This window comes from Symphodus melops, assembly GCF_947650265.1.
Source record: "Symphodus melops genome assembly, chromosome: 8".
Classification (NCBI taxonomy): Eukaryota; Metazoa; Chordata; class Actinopteri; order Labriformes; family Labridae; genus Symphodus; species Symphodus melops.
In genome coordinates this window covers 12,348,249-12,364,078 of record NC_136698.1, presented here as the reverse complement: position 1 = coordinate 12,364,078, position 15,830 = coordinate 12,348,249, and the positions used below count along the sequence as shown (strand labels likewise).

Genomic DNA, 15,830 nt, shown 5'->3' with positions numbered 1-15,830 from the left:
CCATGATCATGATCTGTAACTGAACATTCACAGCGTCTGCATTCTAAAGAATTTCAACATTGACACTAATGTCGTCCTATTTCCCTCTTCTCGCCAACGTTACATTTTAAACTGGGCATTTCATTTTCTCGGGTTACGCTTCTCCAGAGCGCGCTCGTCTCTTCACTCTGCAGCCCCCTCCCCTGCTGCTGCGCTGTGGGACGCTTGAACGGGGGTCTCACCATGCTTGTAACCCCAACTTCAGTACCTGTTGCCATGAAATTTATGTCCGATCAGACACAGCGCTGACCAGCTTCTGAGGACCGTGTTCAATTTAAAAAGGCTTTGTTATAAGCCACTTTTTAATTTTGTTATATTCACATTTATATTGTATATAAACGTCCGGACGTTAAAGGACGACGAGAGTGTTCAAATAACAGCTTTTAATAACCCGGTCACTGTCGGCCGTGACCACGCCGTTTACAGCAGAGAACAACACATAAGTTGCTGCAACAATCCAACTCTCTCACCCCGCGTTCTCTCATCCAGCCGCTCAGCACGTTCTCGCTGGTGCATTCACTGACTCTCCACATAATCGGAATTATGAACACATTATCAACTACTGACTTTACAACATGAACCGTTACAATATGCTATTACTTGAAAAAAACTGGACGTTCATTTGCCTCTAACTAATACCTATTTTGCGCCTGCAGTCGTCCAGCTTTCCCAGCAGTCGTCCAAACTCTCTGTGACGTAAACCAGTAGAACGCGCAAAAGCCTGACAGAAATACTACCGCCTCCACAAGGTTTGCACCTGACGTCATTCACGCAAATGTTCTTAGTAAATCACCCGCAAAACGCCCACAAGCCAAACGTGCAAACTTTTGCGGTGAACCCGCAATTTAGTACTCTTTAATTGAGATCTTAGTAAATCTGGCCCTGAGTCACTTAACCCTAAAATGAGGGAAACTCTAGGTTTTCTGTTTCAGCAGAGGAGGTCACTCAAACCCGAGAAAGAGGGGTAACTCAGGCCTGTTCCAGAGGGAGCGGTAACGCTGACATGAGCAGCTGTTTTCCCCAACAACACTTCTCTCTCTCCCTTGCGCTATATTTTGAGAAGGTTAAAATACGACCTTGCCTGCATTGTCTAAGCGTAGAAACTCAAACTCATTGGCATGTCCTTATTTATGAGGCTATGCTTAACCTGCTTTCCTCATACTTGTCTTATTGTATTCATGTGAAAAGTGCTGAAAGCCACAGTCTTCACTTTGAAACACAGTCACAAAACTTACTGTTACTGTTGTTCTTCTGGTTAAATAAGTATTTCATTAAAACAAAATAGTTGATCATTTAATTATTTGATGTCTGTTCAATAAATTACTTTTGCTGTTCTTTCAAATGGTATGTCTCCCATATTTGTCATGCCCAAAGAGTCAGGGTCAAGGAACAAAGAAATGTACAGTGTTACAGCAGCAAAGAGCAGGATAGCCAACAAAAGAAAAACACAGGGCACAATTTAATAAAATAAAATGTAAATCCAATTGTTAAAAAGCCAGCAAAAGAGCTGTAGTTGTAACTAAATGTAAGTCTGTAGACAAAGAAACACTATCATGCACACAGTGTACATAATGATGAACATGTTATTGCACAAAAGATTCCATATGTTGTTCGAATGCAAATAGTATTGTAGTAGTACGTTATTTATGTTACATGATATAATATTATATCATGTTTTATATATAATATTATTGCACAAGAGGTAGGAGTGAACCGGTATTGTGATCAACTTGTGAGAAACCTTGGTTGAACAGTCTGACTGCAGCAGGAGGGAAGAGCTTGCGGCATCTCTCCTTAATATAAAAGGTTGGCGGAGCCTGTCGCTGAAGGAGCAGTGCTGATACAGTAACATGCAAGATAAAATAAGGGACTTAGTGTAAGAAATGAATCCTTCTTTTCCTTCAGACTTCAAACGCTTGCAGTCATTGGACACCATGTCACTGTGATGAGTTAATGGTTGTAGACGACTTACTCATCACTGTAACCTGTACAAATCTGATGGACTATGCTTGAAGGTGTGCATGTATACATTGCTGAGACTTATTTATAAAGCCCTTCTGGGTTTAGTTCCTTTTTATTTATGTTCATACCCTCAAAAAGCTATACCTGTGATGTTTTGCAATTGTCTGTTCCTAGTGTCTTAACTGAGCTTGGAAAAGGAGCGTTTTGTTTTGTATCCCTCTCTGCATAGAACTTTATCCAGAATGAATTGAAACTGGCAGACTTTATTTTACTTCTTTACTTTACTACTATCTTAAAGCCCCCATATTATGGATTTTATTGTTTTATATGCTCTTTAGTGTGTTTTTGGGTCAATGACGTGACACTTATTTTTTTGTGTCCATGTGATTTACTTACATTTAAAAAGGTTGAAATTTTAAAATAAACTTACATATTAATTGCATACATTCCTTTTTTGAAGACCTTGTTTAAAATATATGGTTTTAATATATTTTGAGAGAATATTTGGGGGATAATGGCAAAAATGTCATGTGGTGTAACCCTAAAAACTTCATATGAAATAGTTTAACTTGCTTAAAAAGGTTAACATTTTCAAAAAAACATGCTAACAACTAGTTTGGCATAATCTTGCACTAGATTTATTTAATAGTAAATAAAAGTAATAAAACACAGTTGTTCAAAATATTATTTTATTTGGCCAATTTTGTCCGTCAAGTCAAAGTCCTGAAGTGTCAAGGTGGTGTAACCACCATTCAAGGAGCCATTTTGGTAATATGATGCAAGAAGACAATGTGACAGGAAATGACATCACAGAGAAGGACCCCTGCTAAGACTAACTGCCTGTGCCAAGGTTAGTAACTCTCTTTCAAATTTGAGATAGTTCTACATTTTTGGGGTACAGTCAGGTATGCTTATGGTTACACGTATGACCCCAGGAAAACGTTTATTACTCTTCATAATTATAAAAATGAGTATTTACTTTAAAAGTTATGTTTGAAATATTCACACAAAGCCTGTGTATGTACATATGTGTCCATAATAATGCCTAATAATAATGTCAAATTTGATTATAAATTGAAATGTCAAATGGTGTAACCGGTTACACCATTTGACTCCTATTACAAACCTCTCTGTTAGAGGCCAGTTTTATCAAATATCAGTAGTTTATGATGCTGGTGTATGTTGTAATATGAACTATTTACTATGTAGAACTATTTTGAAGTGTAAAGTATTAATTATTAATTTAACAATGTAGAAGAATTAAGTAGGTGTACAGTGCCACCTTTGAACATGAACAGATAAATGTTAGTCAACAATTATAAACTACATCTGTAAAACACAATTTATTAAATTTTCTGCTATTTCATAATTAATACAACATAATACCTCTTTCCCTCCAACAGATGCCACTTTCAAGCGAAGAAAAAATGGCTCGGCACAGAGCACACAGCAAGGGCCAATTACCTTGCCAAAAGACATGTAAGGTGGCACACACACACACACACACACACACACACACTCACACAGTGTTAAAGTCAGAATGATGTAGTTATTTAGGTGTTTTGAAAGAGTTAGCCAGTGGAAATAAAAGAAGGAAACTGTTTTTACAAGTATGGTAATTGTTTTAATTTTTCTGTTTGATTCATAGTTATCATAGGAGAAAGAGAGAGAGAACGAATAAAAATACACCAGTAGCCGAGCTTTTTAAAAAAAGCAGGAGAAGATGAGGGGAAAAGTGGCAAGAATACCAGAGAAACTTCAGAGAAAAGAAAAGGGTGCTTGTTGATGTTCTCAACTTAACTCTACCATCTATGAACACATCAGCAGATTCAGCATCTAGACCATCCTGATCAAACTGGAAACACTTCCAAGAACACACTGCCTGAACTTTAAGATTCAGAAGTTCTGTCACACTGGCATACTCCTCTCTGAAACACTTCACTAGAAAAAAACGTACATGGCACTAAACACAAGGTCCAACCCTTCTCTCTGATTCAATCCCCCTTCTGTTTTTACCTTCATTCACACTCTCTCGCTCTCTCTCACTCACACACACACAGTTTTTGATTGTCAGATGTGTTAGTTGTTTGATATATTTCTTTGCTAAAATCACAATAGAAGTAATGAGTTCAACCATATGATCCTTGCACACACACACACACACACACACACACACACACACACACACACACACACACACACACACCTTGAAGATGTTTTACACGTTTTTATGTAAAATCTCTAGAGGTAATGAGTTCAACCTGATGATTCTTGTCAGATGTTTTTCTACAATGAAATAAAGTAAGTTCTTATTCTCTCACTCTAACACACACAAAGTTATGCACTCTCTCTCTCTCTCTCTCTCTCTCTCTCTCTCTCTCTCTCTCTCTCTCTCTCACTCACTTTTTTGTCTCTTTTAAACTAAAGAGCTTCGCTGGTTCTTGTCAAATGTTTTTCTACACTGAAAAAAAATAAAGTTAATTTAAACTTGAATTCATTTGACTGTCATTCTTCTGTCATGCTTTTAGTGTCAATTTTTTCAAGAAACAGTGACCTTTGACTATAAAAGCAACATAGTCAGGTGGTGTAACTGGTTAGTGTCAATTGGCGTTACCAGTATTTTTCATGAAAATATTCAAATATACAGAAAAATTAATGTGGAATATAAAGTAACCCTCTATTGCAGTGCAATAACATGTTTTTAAACTTTTTTTACATAATTTGTCAAAGATTATTGAGAACACAAAGGATGATTACAGTATATGTCCCACTCAATGTATTTAAAAAAAGCCTGAAATTTATATTTGGATGTAATCCTTATCAAATTTATTTTCTTTTAATTTTTAATTTATTTATTAATTATTTTTATGGCTGCATTTATATGCATTCTAGGTGGATTAAATATTTAAAATGTATCATTCTTTTTCAGTTACACCATTTGACATTTTCAGGCACATTCCGTGTGATTTTTGTAAAAAAAAAATGGTACAAATGTGATTTCAAATGGCATGAAACCAACATGAACACAAACTGTACATTTTGACAGACCTGATAAATGCTTTTAAAACAGAATTTAAAAAAGTTTTTGAATTTCTCATCTTGCCAACCCTTGTTTGTCACTGACCCTTTTACAGGTGTGCATGTTTAGTCACATTCAAAGTCTGCGGAAACGCAGCTTCTCCAACGTCCTCCTGTTAGCAGAAGCACTAGCTCCACAAAACGGTCCCTAGCCCCCCCCCCCCATTGAAAATGTGTGGCCTGACATCACAAGACAAAGACGTCACTGATCCAAGTCCATTGGCTCATTGTAGCAAGCACAAGCTCCCTTCGGACTGACTGTAGCGTTCCCAATATGGTAAAAGGGGAAGGACATATCTGGGAACGAGCAGATTGGTTTACCAATCAGATCAGACTTGGCTTACGTGGGGAGCCTGCATGGAGCAGCAGTAGATAGAAAACCGACACTTTTTTTTAACATTAGCGATTGTAAACGTACTTTAGTAGACACAATGGTTAGATATATCTAAATTAGAATCAGATATATACCCCCAAAAGGGTGTAATATGGGGCCTTTAAATGACAAAAATTGTGACTGTGTTTCTGAATTGTAATCTGTCATGACAACTTTTTCACTTTATTTGCGAACCAATTTGCACATTTTAATTGTTGTTGCCCTTAACTTATTGTTCGTGAACTTAATTAATCATGTAATATTTATTATGACCTGTGCCGCTGTCCTCTTGGCCAGGTCACCCCTGAGAAAAATATTTTGAACTTAATGGATTAATTGCCTGGTCAAAGAAAGGGTTCAATATAATAGAATAAGGTATTCTGAAATAAACATTCCAAAAGAAAGTGCCTCCACATCAGTTAGTGGGTTTTCTGTCACTGCATCCAGGGAATGCCTGGAGCTAGTGTCGAGGGGCTGCTGACAAGTTCAGTCTCCTGGTGGTCTGAAGTCCCATGCTAACGCTGGGCAACAGGACTGCAGGACAGCTAATGTTGCAGCTATATTTATTCATACATGTATGTCTGTTAAGTCTTGATGTTGTGTTTGTTGGTGACTTGGGTAGGGAACTGGTGGATCGGCGGTTCAAGTCCCGATGAGAGCTGCCAGACCACCTTCGGAACACTGCCGGGTGACCTTAAGAAAGGCCCCGAATCCCCCCAACAGCTCCAGACCATCTGCTGAGGCCAGCTCTGTCACTCTGACATCTCTCCAATCGTGCATGTCCATTAGATTCTGTTTGTGCTTTCTTATATTTCAGCTTATGTCCATTATACTTGATTACCAGAGTGTAAGAACTTTTCTGTATGAATCAATTATGTTTTGTTTTATTGATATTTAGCTGCTGCAAGAATTTAAGACTAAACATGCTTCATATGCCTCTGTATTTTATTTCAATGTACAGTTCAAACACAGTTGATAACAATGCTTGAATAAAATTAAGAATACAACATGGAAGAACAGCACAAAATGAAATTAAACACACTGAGAAGTGCAGCGACAGGCTAGGTGGGCTTCGGCGGTTTCTCTCAGATCAATGCTCTTCTCAAAGATGCCGCTCATACCTTCAGATCGGTTCAGGGTTGTATCTGCAACAAGAGAAGATTGTAAAGAAGTTTGGCAATGTAAACAAAAAACAAGACAGATTAATTACGTTCCATCTTTTTTCAGCTTGTTGTGATTTTTTGTAAACTTACCAACAGGCAAGCAGTGGTATCCAATAGTGACAGTGGTGGTCCTGATAGGCATGCAGCCGGGCAGGCAGCGCAGTACAGGCTCAACAGAGTAGCATTTGGACTCCTCTCCATGGAGAATGACCTGCTTATCCAATTTCACAGATTCAAGCTTCATGTAACACTCTAGAAATGGACGAAAAAATAGGCAAGTAATTATACACACACATACATATCATCATCATCATCGAAATGGGAATAGTGTGAATGCTTAAAGATATAGGTGGAGGGGTCAATAAAATATTTACCAGAGCTATCCCTGCAGCTCTTTCCAGGCATAGCCCAGGAATGAGCGAAGCTAATCGCATTCTTTGTCAGGCGTGTGCTTGGTGTGCGATACTCCTGTCTGATTTCACCGTCAGCCTTTCCACAGAGTCCACAGGTCTGTCCTCTCATCCAGTCTACAACTTGAACCTAAAAAAATAACCCATTAGTCTTAGCAATTTTAAATGCTTTTTAGAAGTTTTTAGAAAAAGGAATCTACATTTAAATCAATACCGAATCTGTGAAACACAGCTAGAATAATCATATCACCTTCCATGAGTTCAGATCAAAGTAGACCTCCTGAAGACCATGTTTTGGAGCATAGAGTGCAATTCCCTGATCTCTCTGTATGATTTGAATGTTGCCTGATATGACAAAAAACATATATATATATGTATGTGCATAATTATATATCTCATTTTAACATTCAACAAAATAAATGCACTTTCATTTGATATTGAATTAATTCAATGAAAAACCTTCGGGATGCCAATATGGCAGGTTTCTGATTGGAAATTCTACTCCATTGATCTTCGCCATGACAACATTGTCCCTCAGATACATGTCCACGTCCCTGTTGAAAACATAGATGTGCTCGTTGTGTTAATTTTAATTTCTGGATTTTCAGATTCAGATTCTTTTTCCATTTCTCATAAATGAAGTAGCAGTTCTTCTTACAAATCGTTTATCTTCACATTGATCTGGTTCTGTTCCTGTATATGATCCCTCTTCAGAAGAACAATGAATTTAAGGTCAGAGGTGCAATCTTGAGCCAAAACCTGGTAGCAAGAGTTGGGCATCTCATTCTTGAACTTCCTCTTGTTGAATGTGACCAGTGTGTCGTTGACCATGGTACACTCAGCTGGGGTCAGAAAGAAAGAGTAATGAGTTAAAAAACAAATAACTTAAAGTAATGGATTCATTACTTTAAAAACTGTTCCTTAAAAGTGTTTCACCTGAATGAGCCTTGGTGATCATGTAAGAAATCTTGTCAGTCCAGTTACCCTGGTAAGATTCCAGCTCAACAGCAGTGTCTCCAATTGGCAGATAAATCGGGAGAGTTATATTAAGTTTAGAGATGGTTCTCTAAAAGATAAGTAATGGTTATTAGGAGTGACAATGTAGTTAACAAAAATGCCACTAATGTTTTTTTCTGTTGAAGAAAATCTGCAACAAAACCTCACCCTTGGTGTTTTCAGCACAACATTCACGCTTTTTTCAGAAGCAACAGCAACACTCAGCCTGATCTGGTTTGGAATGTTCTTGACCTTTTCCAGGGTCAGTCCTGTCTCGTTAGCGATGTGGAAGACGTACTCAGAGAGCCTAGATAGACAAAAGGTTAAGGTTATGTAAAGTATTTGATAAATGTCAGATTGAAAATTAAATCAGTTTGTGACATTACTCCTTTGCGTAGCGTTTCATGCTCTCGGGAAGTTTATCCCAGGTCAGCTTAATGCGGAATGCAGGCTTTTTATCCACCATACCAGTCTCAGCTGTGATCTCGGTCTGGTATGGTTTGCACTCAATGCCCCATGCAATTTTAGCCTAAGAGAAATTGAACCAGAGTCAAATATCAAACCTCACACACAATTCTGAAAACTGTTTTTTGAAAAAAAAAAAAAAAATGATAATAATTCTCTCAAGTTTGTACCATTAGCTTTTCGTGGCTAAGCATCACACCATCAGCACAGATCCTATAGTGGTCGTTCTCCGCCAAGTTAGCAATAATGATTTGAAGTCTGGAAGAAGCTTTGTCAAAGTAGGCTGTGAGCTGGTATCCCTGAGCCTTTTTGTCGGCTCTAACAGCACGAACAAGAATGGTCACAGTGGGAGAGACTTCACTTGCCAGGTACTTGGCCTAAAAGAGTGAAGAGCAGTTTGAGAATTGATAATAATTTAACTTTCCAATTTTTATTTTCACTGAATAATTTAAAAAAAAAAATGGCTTAGTTGAAAGCTTACCTTTTTGAAGATGGCTTCAAAACTGTAGGCACTGCTCTTGCTGTTAGCACGGGATGTGGAGAGAGCATGCTGCAAACAAAGACAGAATACATTCAGCTTGAATAAACAGAGTGCATGATGTGGCAGTCCAATGCTCTTCAATCTGTAAAATTACCTGGTGAATATGGTTCTTGGTAAAATTCATCTGATTCAGTTGCTGCAATAGAAACATGATTTAATTCCCACACAATACTTTTGGGTTCACTGTTTCTACTATGTTCAAAAGGGTTCAAAAGTTTTCTTACCTTGGACAAGGTGCTGGATCTTGATGAGCTGGAGCTGCGGGACCGGCTGCTTGATGAACGGCTGCTGGAGGAGCTGCTGGAGCTGCTCTTCATCCTTCTACGAATGGAAGCAACAAGGTCAACAGTCAAGCGGCGAGAGGAAGAGGTAGAGTACTTAGATGTTGATACATAATAGATAATTGAACGGTAGCTACTTGAGGGACAATTGACAGACCTGGAGCTGCTGGAGCTGGAAGAAGTGGCAGTGATGTTCTTCACACCAGGAACCAGGATTTTGTTGAGTTTCATCAGGATATTCTTGTCCTCAACAATGTCGTCTTCCTCACTCAGATTGAAAACTTTGATGATCTTCTCTGCTGCTTTATCCCCAACCTGAATCTCAATTTCAATCCTCTCAATAACTGGTCCAGTAGCTGCAAACAAATAAATAAATAAATACATTCTATTTTTTTTAAACCTCTCACTCATTAATAAATGCCGTCCTCATCACTTGCCTGGAGAAACCTCAACGAAGGCAGCGTGCTTTCCAATCATGGCATAGAGTGGGCACTGTTTGATGAAGGCGGCATTGTGAGATTCAATCTCAGTGCATGCCTTGATTCCAAAGGTTTCAATTACACCACACATTTTCTTCTGGAAAGCCTTGAGGAGTTTAAGTTGGCTCGCAATTTTCCTTGGTAGGTCTGAAGGTATGATTTCAGAAGATTCTGACTGTAAAACCACAACAGATGTCAGCACATAATTCAGAACAGGTAGACGTTGGGGAAAAAAATTGTACAGGAACCGAACCCACCATCCCACTAGCCAGAGAGGACAGCTCTGGAACTTCAGCGGGAATAATCGGTGTGAATTTGGCTGCTGCAAGGTCTTCCACATTTCTTACTACAGCAAGAGTCTCAACACTGTTGGAAAAAGTGAAAATAAGTTTGATGAAACATATTTTAATTGGATGGTGCATATTAGGCATTGACAAGGCTGAACACATACAGTGCAGATGCAACTTTATCGATGCCTTGAACAGGCAGGAACTGAAGCTTGAAATTGCCCTTAATCAAGTCAACTCTTGCTTCTATCTTCGCAGGAATGATTGTTTGGACTTTGGCTCTTGACAGCAAAGTGGCCTGAAGGAAGGCAGTGTTTACTCCCATAACTCCATATGTATGCAAGGAAAAACTGAAAAGAACACAGAACAATACGTTTAGAAGTGATCACCCAAATTATACATTTCTTAGTTGAACTAGTGAGAAGAAACGTCTGGATCACCTTGGGGAAATGGCAGCTCTCATGTTGATATCAGACTTCAGAAGCTGTGCAGGGTGGAAGTTCTCAGGCAGAGGTGGTGTTACCGCTGCTTCAACTATTTAAAAAAATGACAACGTTATAGCATCATAAACAATTGCCAAAAATCAACAAATGTAAAGTTACAGCCGTAGACCTTACATTCAACAGATGCAGCAGCTACTGCAGCAGTGTAGAAACTTAGCTCCATGGGCAGACCAGCACTGGTTGGAAGAATACGACGAACCTCAGCAACCAGCATTGGTTTGGCATAATGCAAGGCAAAACCGGACAACAGACCATCCAAAACTTTCCTTCCGTATGACTCAATAGCTGGTCCATTGGCAAGCTTGAAATGCAAAGTTGCTTATGTGACATCAGATATTAAATGCACAGTGCAATAAAAACATAGTGGTCATTTTTGTCTGCAACAGGCTGTACCTGAATTATCTGTTCAATAAGGGCTTTGTCGATGTTGGCAAATGCAATTTCCTGTCCGAAGAATTTCACATACACAGAGACCAGGGGCTTGCTTGAAGGATCAGCTCTCCATTCAGAAAACTTAGTGAATAAAAAAATAAAAAGGAAAACAGTGACAATAAAACATACAGTTATGAACAGTGAAATAAATATAGTACCAGGTGTTTCTTAAACTTATTAATGATCACTTAAACTTACAGCCCTCATAACTGCTTTCATCTTAGTGATCCTGTCGGCGTTTTCAGGAATCTCATGATGTTTGAAAATGGCCTCCTGGACTCCCTCAGTTCTCACACCAAGCTGAAAAAAGAATGAAAAAAACTAAGTTGAACAACAAAATGTGAGATACTTCCATTGTTTCTAGTAGTTATTAAGGTATGATAGCTATAATTTAAATTATGTCTGTTTGGATACAAATATGCTTTTATTTTGAAATAGAATAACACATTTCTGGTAGATCAAATGTTACAACTTTAACTTAAAGAACTTGTTATGGATCAAAAAGTAAAAGAGAATTGGACGGTAAGGGAGACACTGCACACTTTCTATGTGCTCTTGTTGTTGTTCTTGTTATTACTACTGTGGTAATTCTAGCTGCATTATTACTACTTTTACCTCATGTGTGTCTTTGTAAAGCACTTTGGCTAATGTCTGTGAAAAGTGCTATATACATGAACTTTTCTTACTTACAAAAAAACATGCAATAGAAAAATTGTAATGCATTAATTTTGAACCTTAATCACATCACGCAATCAACATGGTAAAACTGACAGCCCTACCTCCAACACATCAGCATAAGCTCCTGCGAAGTAGGTGCGAGCTTTGGCCAGAGCGGCCTTTGGCAAAAGAGTCGCAGCATCATTAATGTAAAAAGCGCTTGCAGCAGCACCTATCATCCAGGGATCTGCAATTTTAAAGATTGTTTAATATGAATATTTGACGTGAAATGTTTGATCAAAATGATAACAAATTTCTCATGCACTTACTTGTGTATGCATCAATATAGAGAGCTTTGCTGAAGCGGTAGCCCAGTCTGTCGAGTTTGGGGCTTAGGATCTTCACAGCAACATTACAAGCAGCAGCACTGAAATTAGAACATTTTATTATGAGATTTTAAATGCTTGTCAAAACAGTTTAGAACTGCAAAAGGGAATACAACTCCTGTTCTTACACAGAGGCAAAGTCAGGAGCAGTGCTCTTGGTCATGGACTTCATGTATGAGTAGACAAAGCTGGTGACCTGGAGATTTTTTTCATTCAAAAGGGCATCAGCCAAAGTAGTCACCAAACCCATTGGCAGCTTGGTCTCAAACAGCACAAGAGCAGCAGCTGTACGCAGCTCTGTAGGGTGGGCCTTGTCCATAAACAGCTGAATAGCCATATCCTGGATCTATTGCCCAAAGATGAATATTGTAAATAAATAATGATGATGATAATAATAATAATAATAATAATAATAATAATAATAATAATAATAATAACAATAATAATAATAATAATAATGTGCATCTACCAAAACAGGAAAGTTATCTGAATATGTGGTCTCACCAGCTTGGGCTCCTTCTTAGCGATGTTCCTCAGGGCCATAAGTGCAACAATTTGAACCTTAAGTGGCAGACTAGCAGCAGCACTGCCGAAGCCAGGCAAGAGCTTCATGATTGGCTTAAGGCTGGCAGGGTGTCCAGCATTACCAAGAACTTTTAGAGCAACAGAAAGCTCCTCAATTTCGCCTTTAGCAACAGCCTGGACAACAAGTTCATGGACAGGCTGTGGGAGGAACAGATTTTTTTTTTTTTATTCAAATTTTGGAACTGAATTTCAGTTTTACAAAAAAAAAAAAGAAAAAAAAAAGAAACATACCCTAACAAGTTCAGCTGAGCAGGTTGGATGTTCTGTACAGTATTTAGAAACCAGGGTGCCATAGCCCAGCATGGCAATCTCCCGCAGCACTGGGTTTTTCAGGATCTTGGGCTCCATGGTCAGTCCCTAAGGAGTGGGTAAAGTGAGTAACTGATCATACATCTAAGTCTTGACATAATGACAGTTGCTTAAGAAATATTTAAAACATTGACTTGCCTCAGCTATCTTGATTGCTTCCATGTCGGCTGTCACCATGTGCACAGACGACAGCAAAAAAGGAACGGTTTCAACGATAGTCAGCTCATCAGCCATGAACTTTTCCTTCAAGAACTTCAGAGCTGTGTGAGAACCAATTGCAGGGATAGCATTCAGGATCCAGTGCCTGAAAAGAGAAACGTACATGTAAGTATTTACCCATAGCATGCACTTTCAAAGTTGTTTCTGAATGTTGCAGTGACCTGTAATCAGGTCTTGCTTTGAACTGAGTCCAGAGGGCCTCAATAGTCTCATATGTGGCCACACGCAGCAGCTGGATGAGCTCGATGTACTTCAGAGGAGCATCTTCATGGACCTTGGCAACATTGTAGGTCACCAAGTGGTTCAGAATCTCAACAATCTGCCAGGAACAAAACAAAACATTTTTAATTAAATTTTGTTGCTACAAGATGCATTTAGCAGAGATCTGACAATGAGGGAATATGTCCAGGAATACCTGAGCCTCAGCATTAGTGATCCTCAAAAGCTGGATGGGTATTTGAAGGAGCTCGCTGCCAAACTCGTACTGCAGGGATCCACTGGGCAGATATTCAGTTTTGATGGGCTCCACTGGAATCTTCTCAATATCCAGCAAGGTCAGGGTCTGTCTGTGAAAAAATATAAACTCTACATCACTGTGCATTGTCTCCAAACATAGCTTTTGGACTCTTATTTTGAATTTAAATCACATACTTGGATTCCATCTGGGCAGCACCATTCAAGATGTTTAAAGGTGAGAACTGGATGAGCTCTGTGGAAGTTGCCTTCATAATCAGGGCACCTGTAGCTGTTGGCTTCATGATGTAGTTGAAAGCATTTGTTCCCTTCAGAGTATTTCCAGTCTGCATTGACAGATCCAACATTATAATCACAACAGCAGAGTCCAGGAGGGAGATGTGTTAAAGAGAATTTTTTTAAAACATTTTACTTACAGCCTTGCACTCCACACATTTCTCTGTGTAAGCCAGGCCAATGTCCTTAATGATTCTCTCTTGGCATTGGCTGAGATCCTTGGTCTTAGTCAGCATGACGCGTTCAGCCTTTTGGTCCTCACTGATGACATAGTGGGTCTTGCACACACCCTGAGTTCCAGGCTAGTTCACAAGATACAGGTGCAGTATTTGTTCAGTCATATTACATTTTTAGTATAACATTGCTTAATTTCTAAAAAAAAATGATTTTTTGGGGGGGACCATACACACGACAATTGTTTATACCGAGTCAGATTAAACAACAAAGCACAGTATACAGTTTCAAAAAAATACTCAAAGAACATTATCTCAAAAAGACCTAAGATCGATAGATCGATAGATCGATCGATAGATAGATAGATAGATAGATAGATAGATAGATAGATAGATAGATAGATAGATAGATAGATAGATAGATAGATAGATAGATAGATAGATAGATAGATAGATAGATAGATAGATAGATAGATAGACAGATTTCCAAAATAAAACAAACAAACAAACAAACCTCTTGCAGCTCATAGACATTCTGAGTCTTCTTGATGTTCAGCTGGAAGATGTTAAGGATTCCCCTGAAGATATTCAGAACACTTGTAGAGACGCCAGCCGGTGCAAACACTTGGCCCACAACACCATTGGCATACTCAAACTTGATTGGGGTCAAGAGCTGAGCGGCCAGGGCAGTGGTGAGCTTGGTGGCAGGGATGAAATCATCTTTTGGCCAGATGCCACTGTACTCCAAGATTTCAGGGTCTGCAAGCTATACAAAACAGTAACAGCTTGAAGACACTTTAAAACTTAATTGTTTACAATCCATATGGAGAATTGTTTAGCTTGGTCAGTTTTTCTTTGTTACATTAAATTGTGCATTTTAAAGGCCTCACCTTCAGCACAAAGGTGTTGGCAGCTGCTACACTGATCAAGACTTTGCTACGGATTTTCACTCCAGCACGTGCCAGACCTTCCTCAGGCAGTCCGCCCAAGAGCAATGCTTCATATTTATACACGTAGGCTTTTCCAGAAGCAAACTCTGGTACTGGATAGACAGTAAAATAGTATAGTGGTTGCATTAGTATAGCAATACAATTCTAAAACTTTAAACCATAAACATTGTTTATCAAAAAAGTTGCATTTTTTTTTTTTTTTGGATCTGTTTTTTTTTTTTTTTTTTTTTAAAGAAGGACAACTTACCAAAGCTCACCTGGTAACAGGCTGCAAAATAGTAAGAAAATTGTTTTCAGAAAGGAAGGTATGTGTGAACAAAAAAAGTATTTGTAGAGACAAAAAAAGAACGTAAATTACAAACTGCATACATCATCTTTCATCATCTCTATTTTATTTTCTAATTAATCCCTGAGGGAAATTCTAGTTTACACTCTGTTATTGAATGACATGCTTCTCAGGTCCGCACAGGGACTTGCCAGCAATACTCCAGTTCCAAACCCAAGACCCTACAGACTGAGCAACAATATCTTATTTTCACAAAAAGCAACATTAATTATACAGTTGATGAAAAAAGTTATGCTCACCTGCAAGGGCCACAGTTAGAGCTAGCACAATCACCCTCATGGCTGGTGGCTGTAAAATGACATGCATCCAGACACTGCCTTTTATAGCGTGGCTGACTGTTTGTTTTATGGGTGAATCGCAATATACCAAAGCTCATCAAGTTTCACTGATGTTGATATTACTGTGCCCACACTGTGCAGTTACGACACAGTGACTAAAGCATGGGT

The 15,830-nt window shown here is 38.6% G+C and overlaps 1 protein-coding gene across 1 annotated transcript; it reads right to left on the bottom strand.

Annotated features, from left to right (window-relative positions):
* Nucleotides 1-6,383: 6,383 nt before the first annotated feature.
* LOC306828187 (vitellogenin-2-like) lies at nucleotides 6,384-15,277 on the bottom strand. The gene is made up of 32 exons (XM_079350487.1): nucleotides 14,979-15,277; nucleotides 14,603-14,854; nucleotides 14,056-14,217; nucleotides 13,817-13,965; nucleotides 13,581-13,731; nucleotides 13,327-13,484; nucleotides 13,085-13,250; nucleotides 12,869-12,994; nucleotides 12,557-12,775; nucleotides 12,181-12,398; nucleotides 11,996-12,093; nucleotides 11,789-11,913; nucleotides 11,208-11,309; nucleotides 10,971-11,090; nucleotides 10,692-10,878; nucleotides 10,515-10,608; nucleotides 10,239-10,424; nucleotides 10,045-10,153; nucleotides 9,746-9,962; nucleotides 9,252-9,664; nucleotides 9,122-9,163; nucleotides 8,968-9,036; nucleotides 8,657-8,863; nucleotides 8,408-8,550; nucleotides 8,190-8,328; nucleotides 7,962-8,091; nucleotides 7,684-7,867; nucleotides 7,485-7,579; nucleotides 7,276-7,370; nucleotides 6,990-7,155; nucleotides 6,706-6,867; nucleotides 6,384-6,597 (listed from the first exon to the last, which is right to left on the bottom strand). The coding sequence occupies exons 1-32, from the start codon at nucleotides 15,162-15,164 to the stop codon at nucleotides 6,485-6,487; spliced, it is 4,983 nt and encodes a 1,660-aa protein (XP_079206613.1). The 5' UTR covers nucleotides 15,165-15,277; the 3' UTR covers nucleotides 6,384-6,484.
* Between the last annotated feature and the right edge of the window lie 553 nt (nucleotides 15,278-15,830).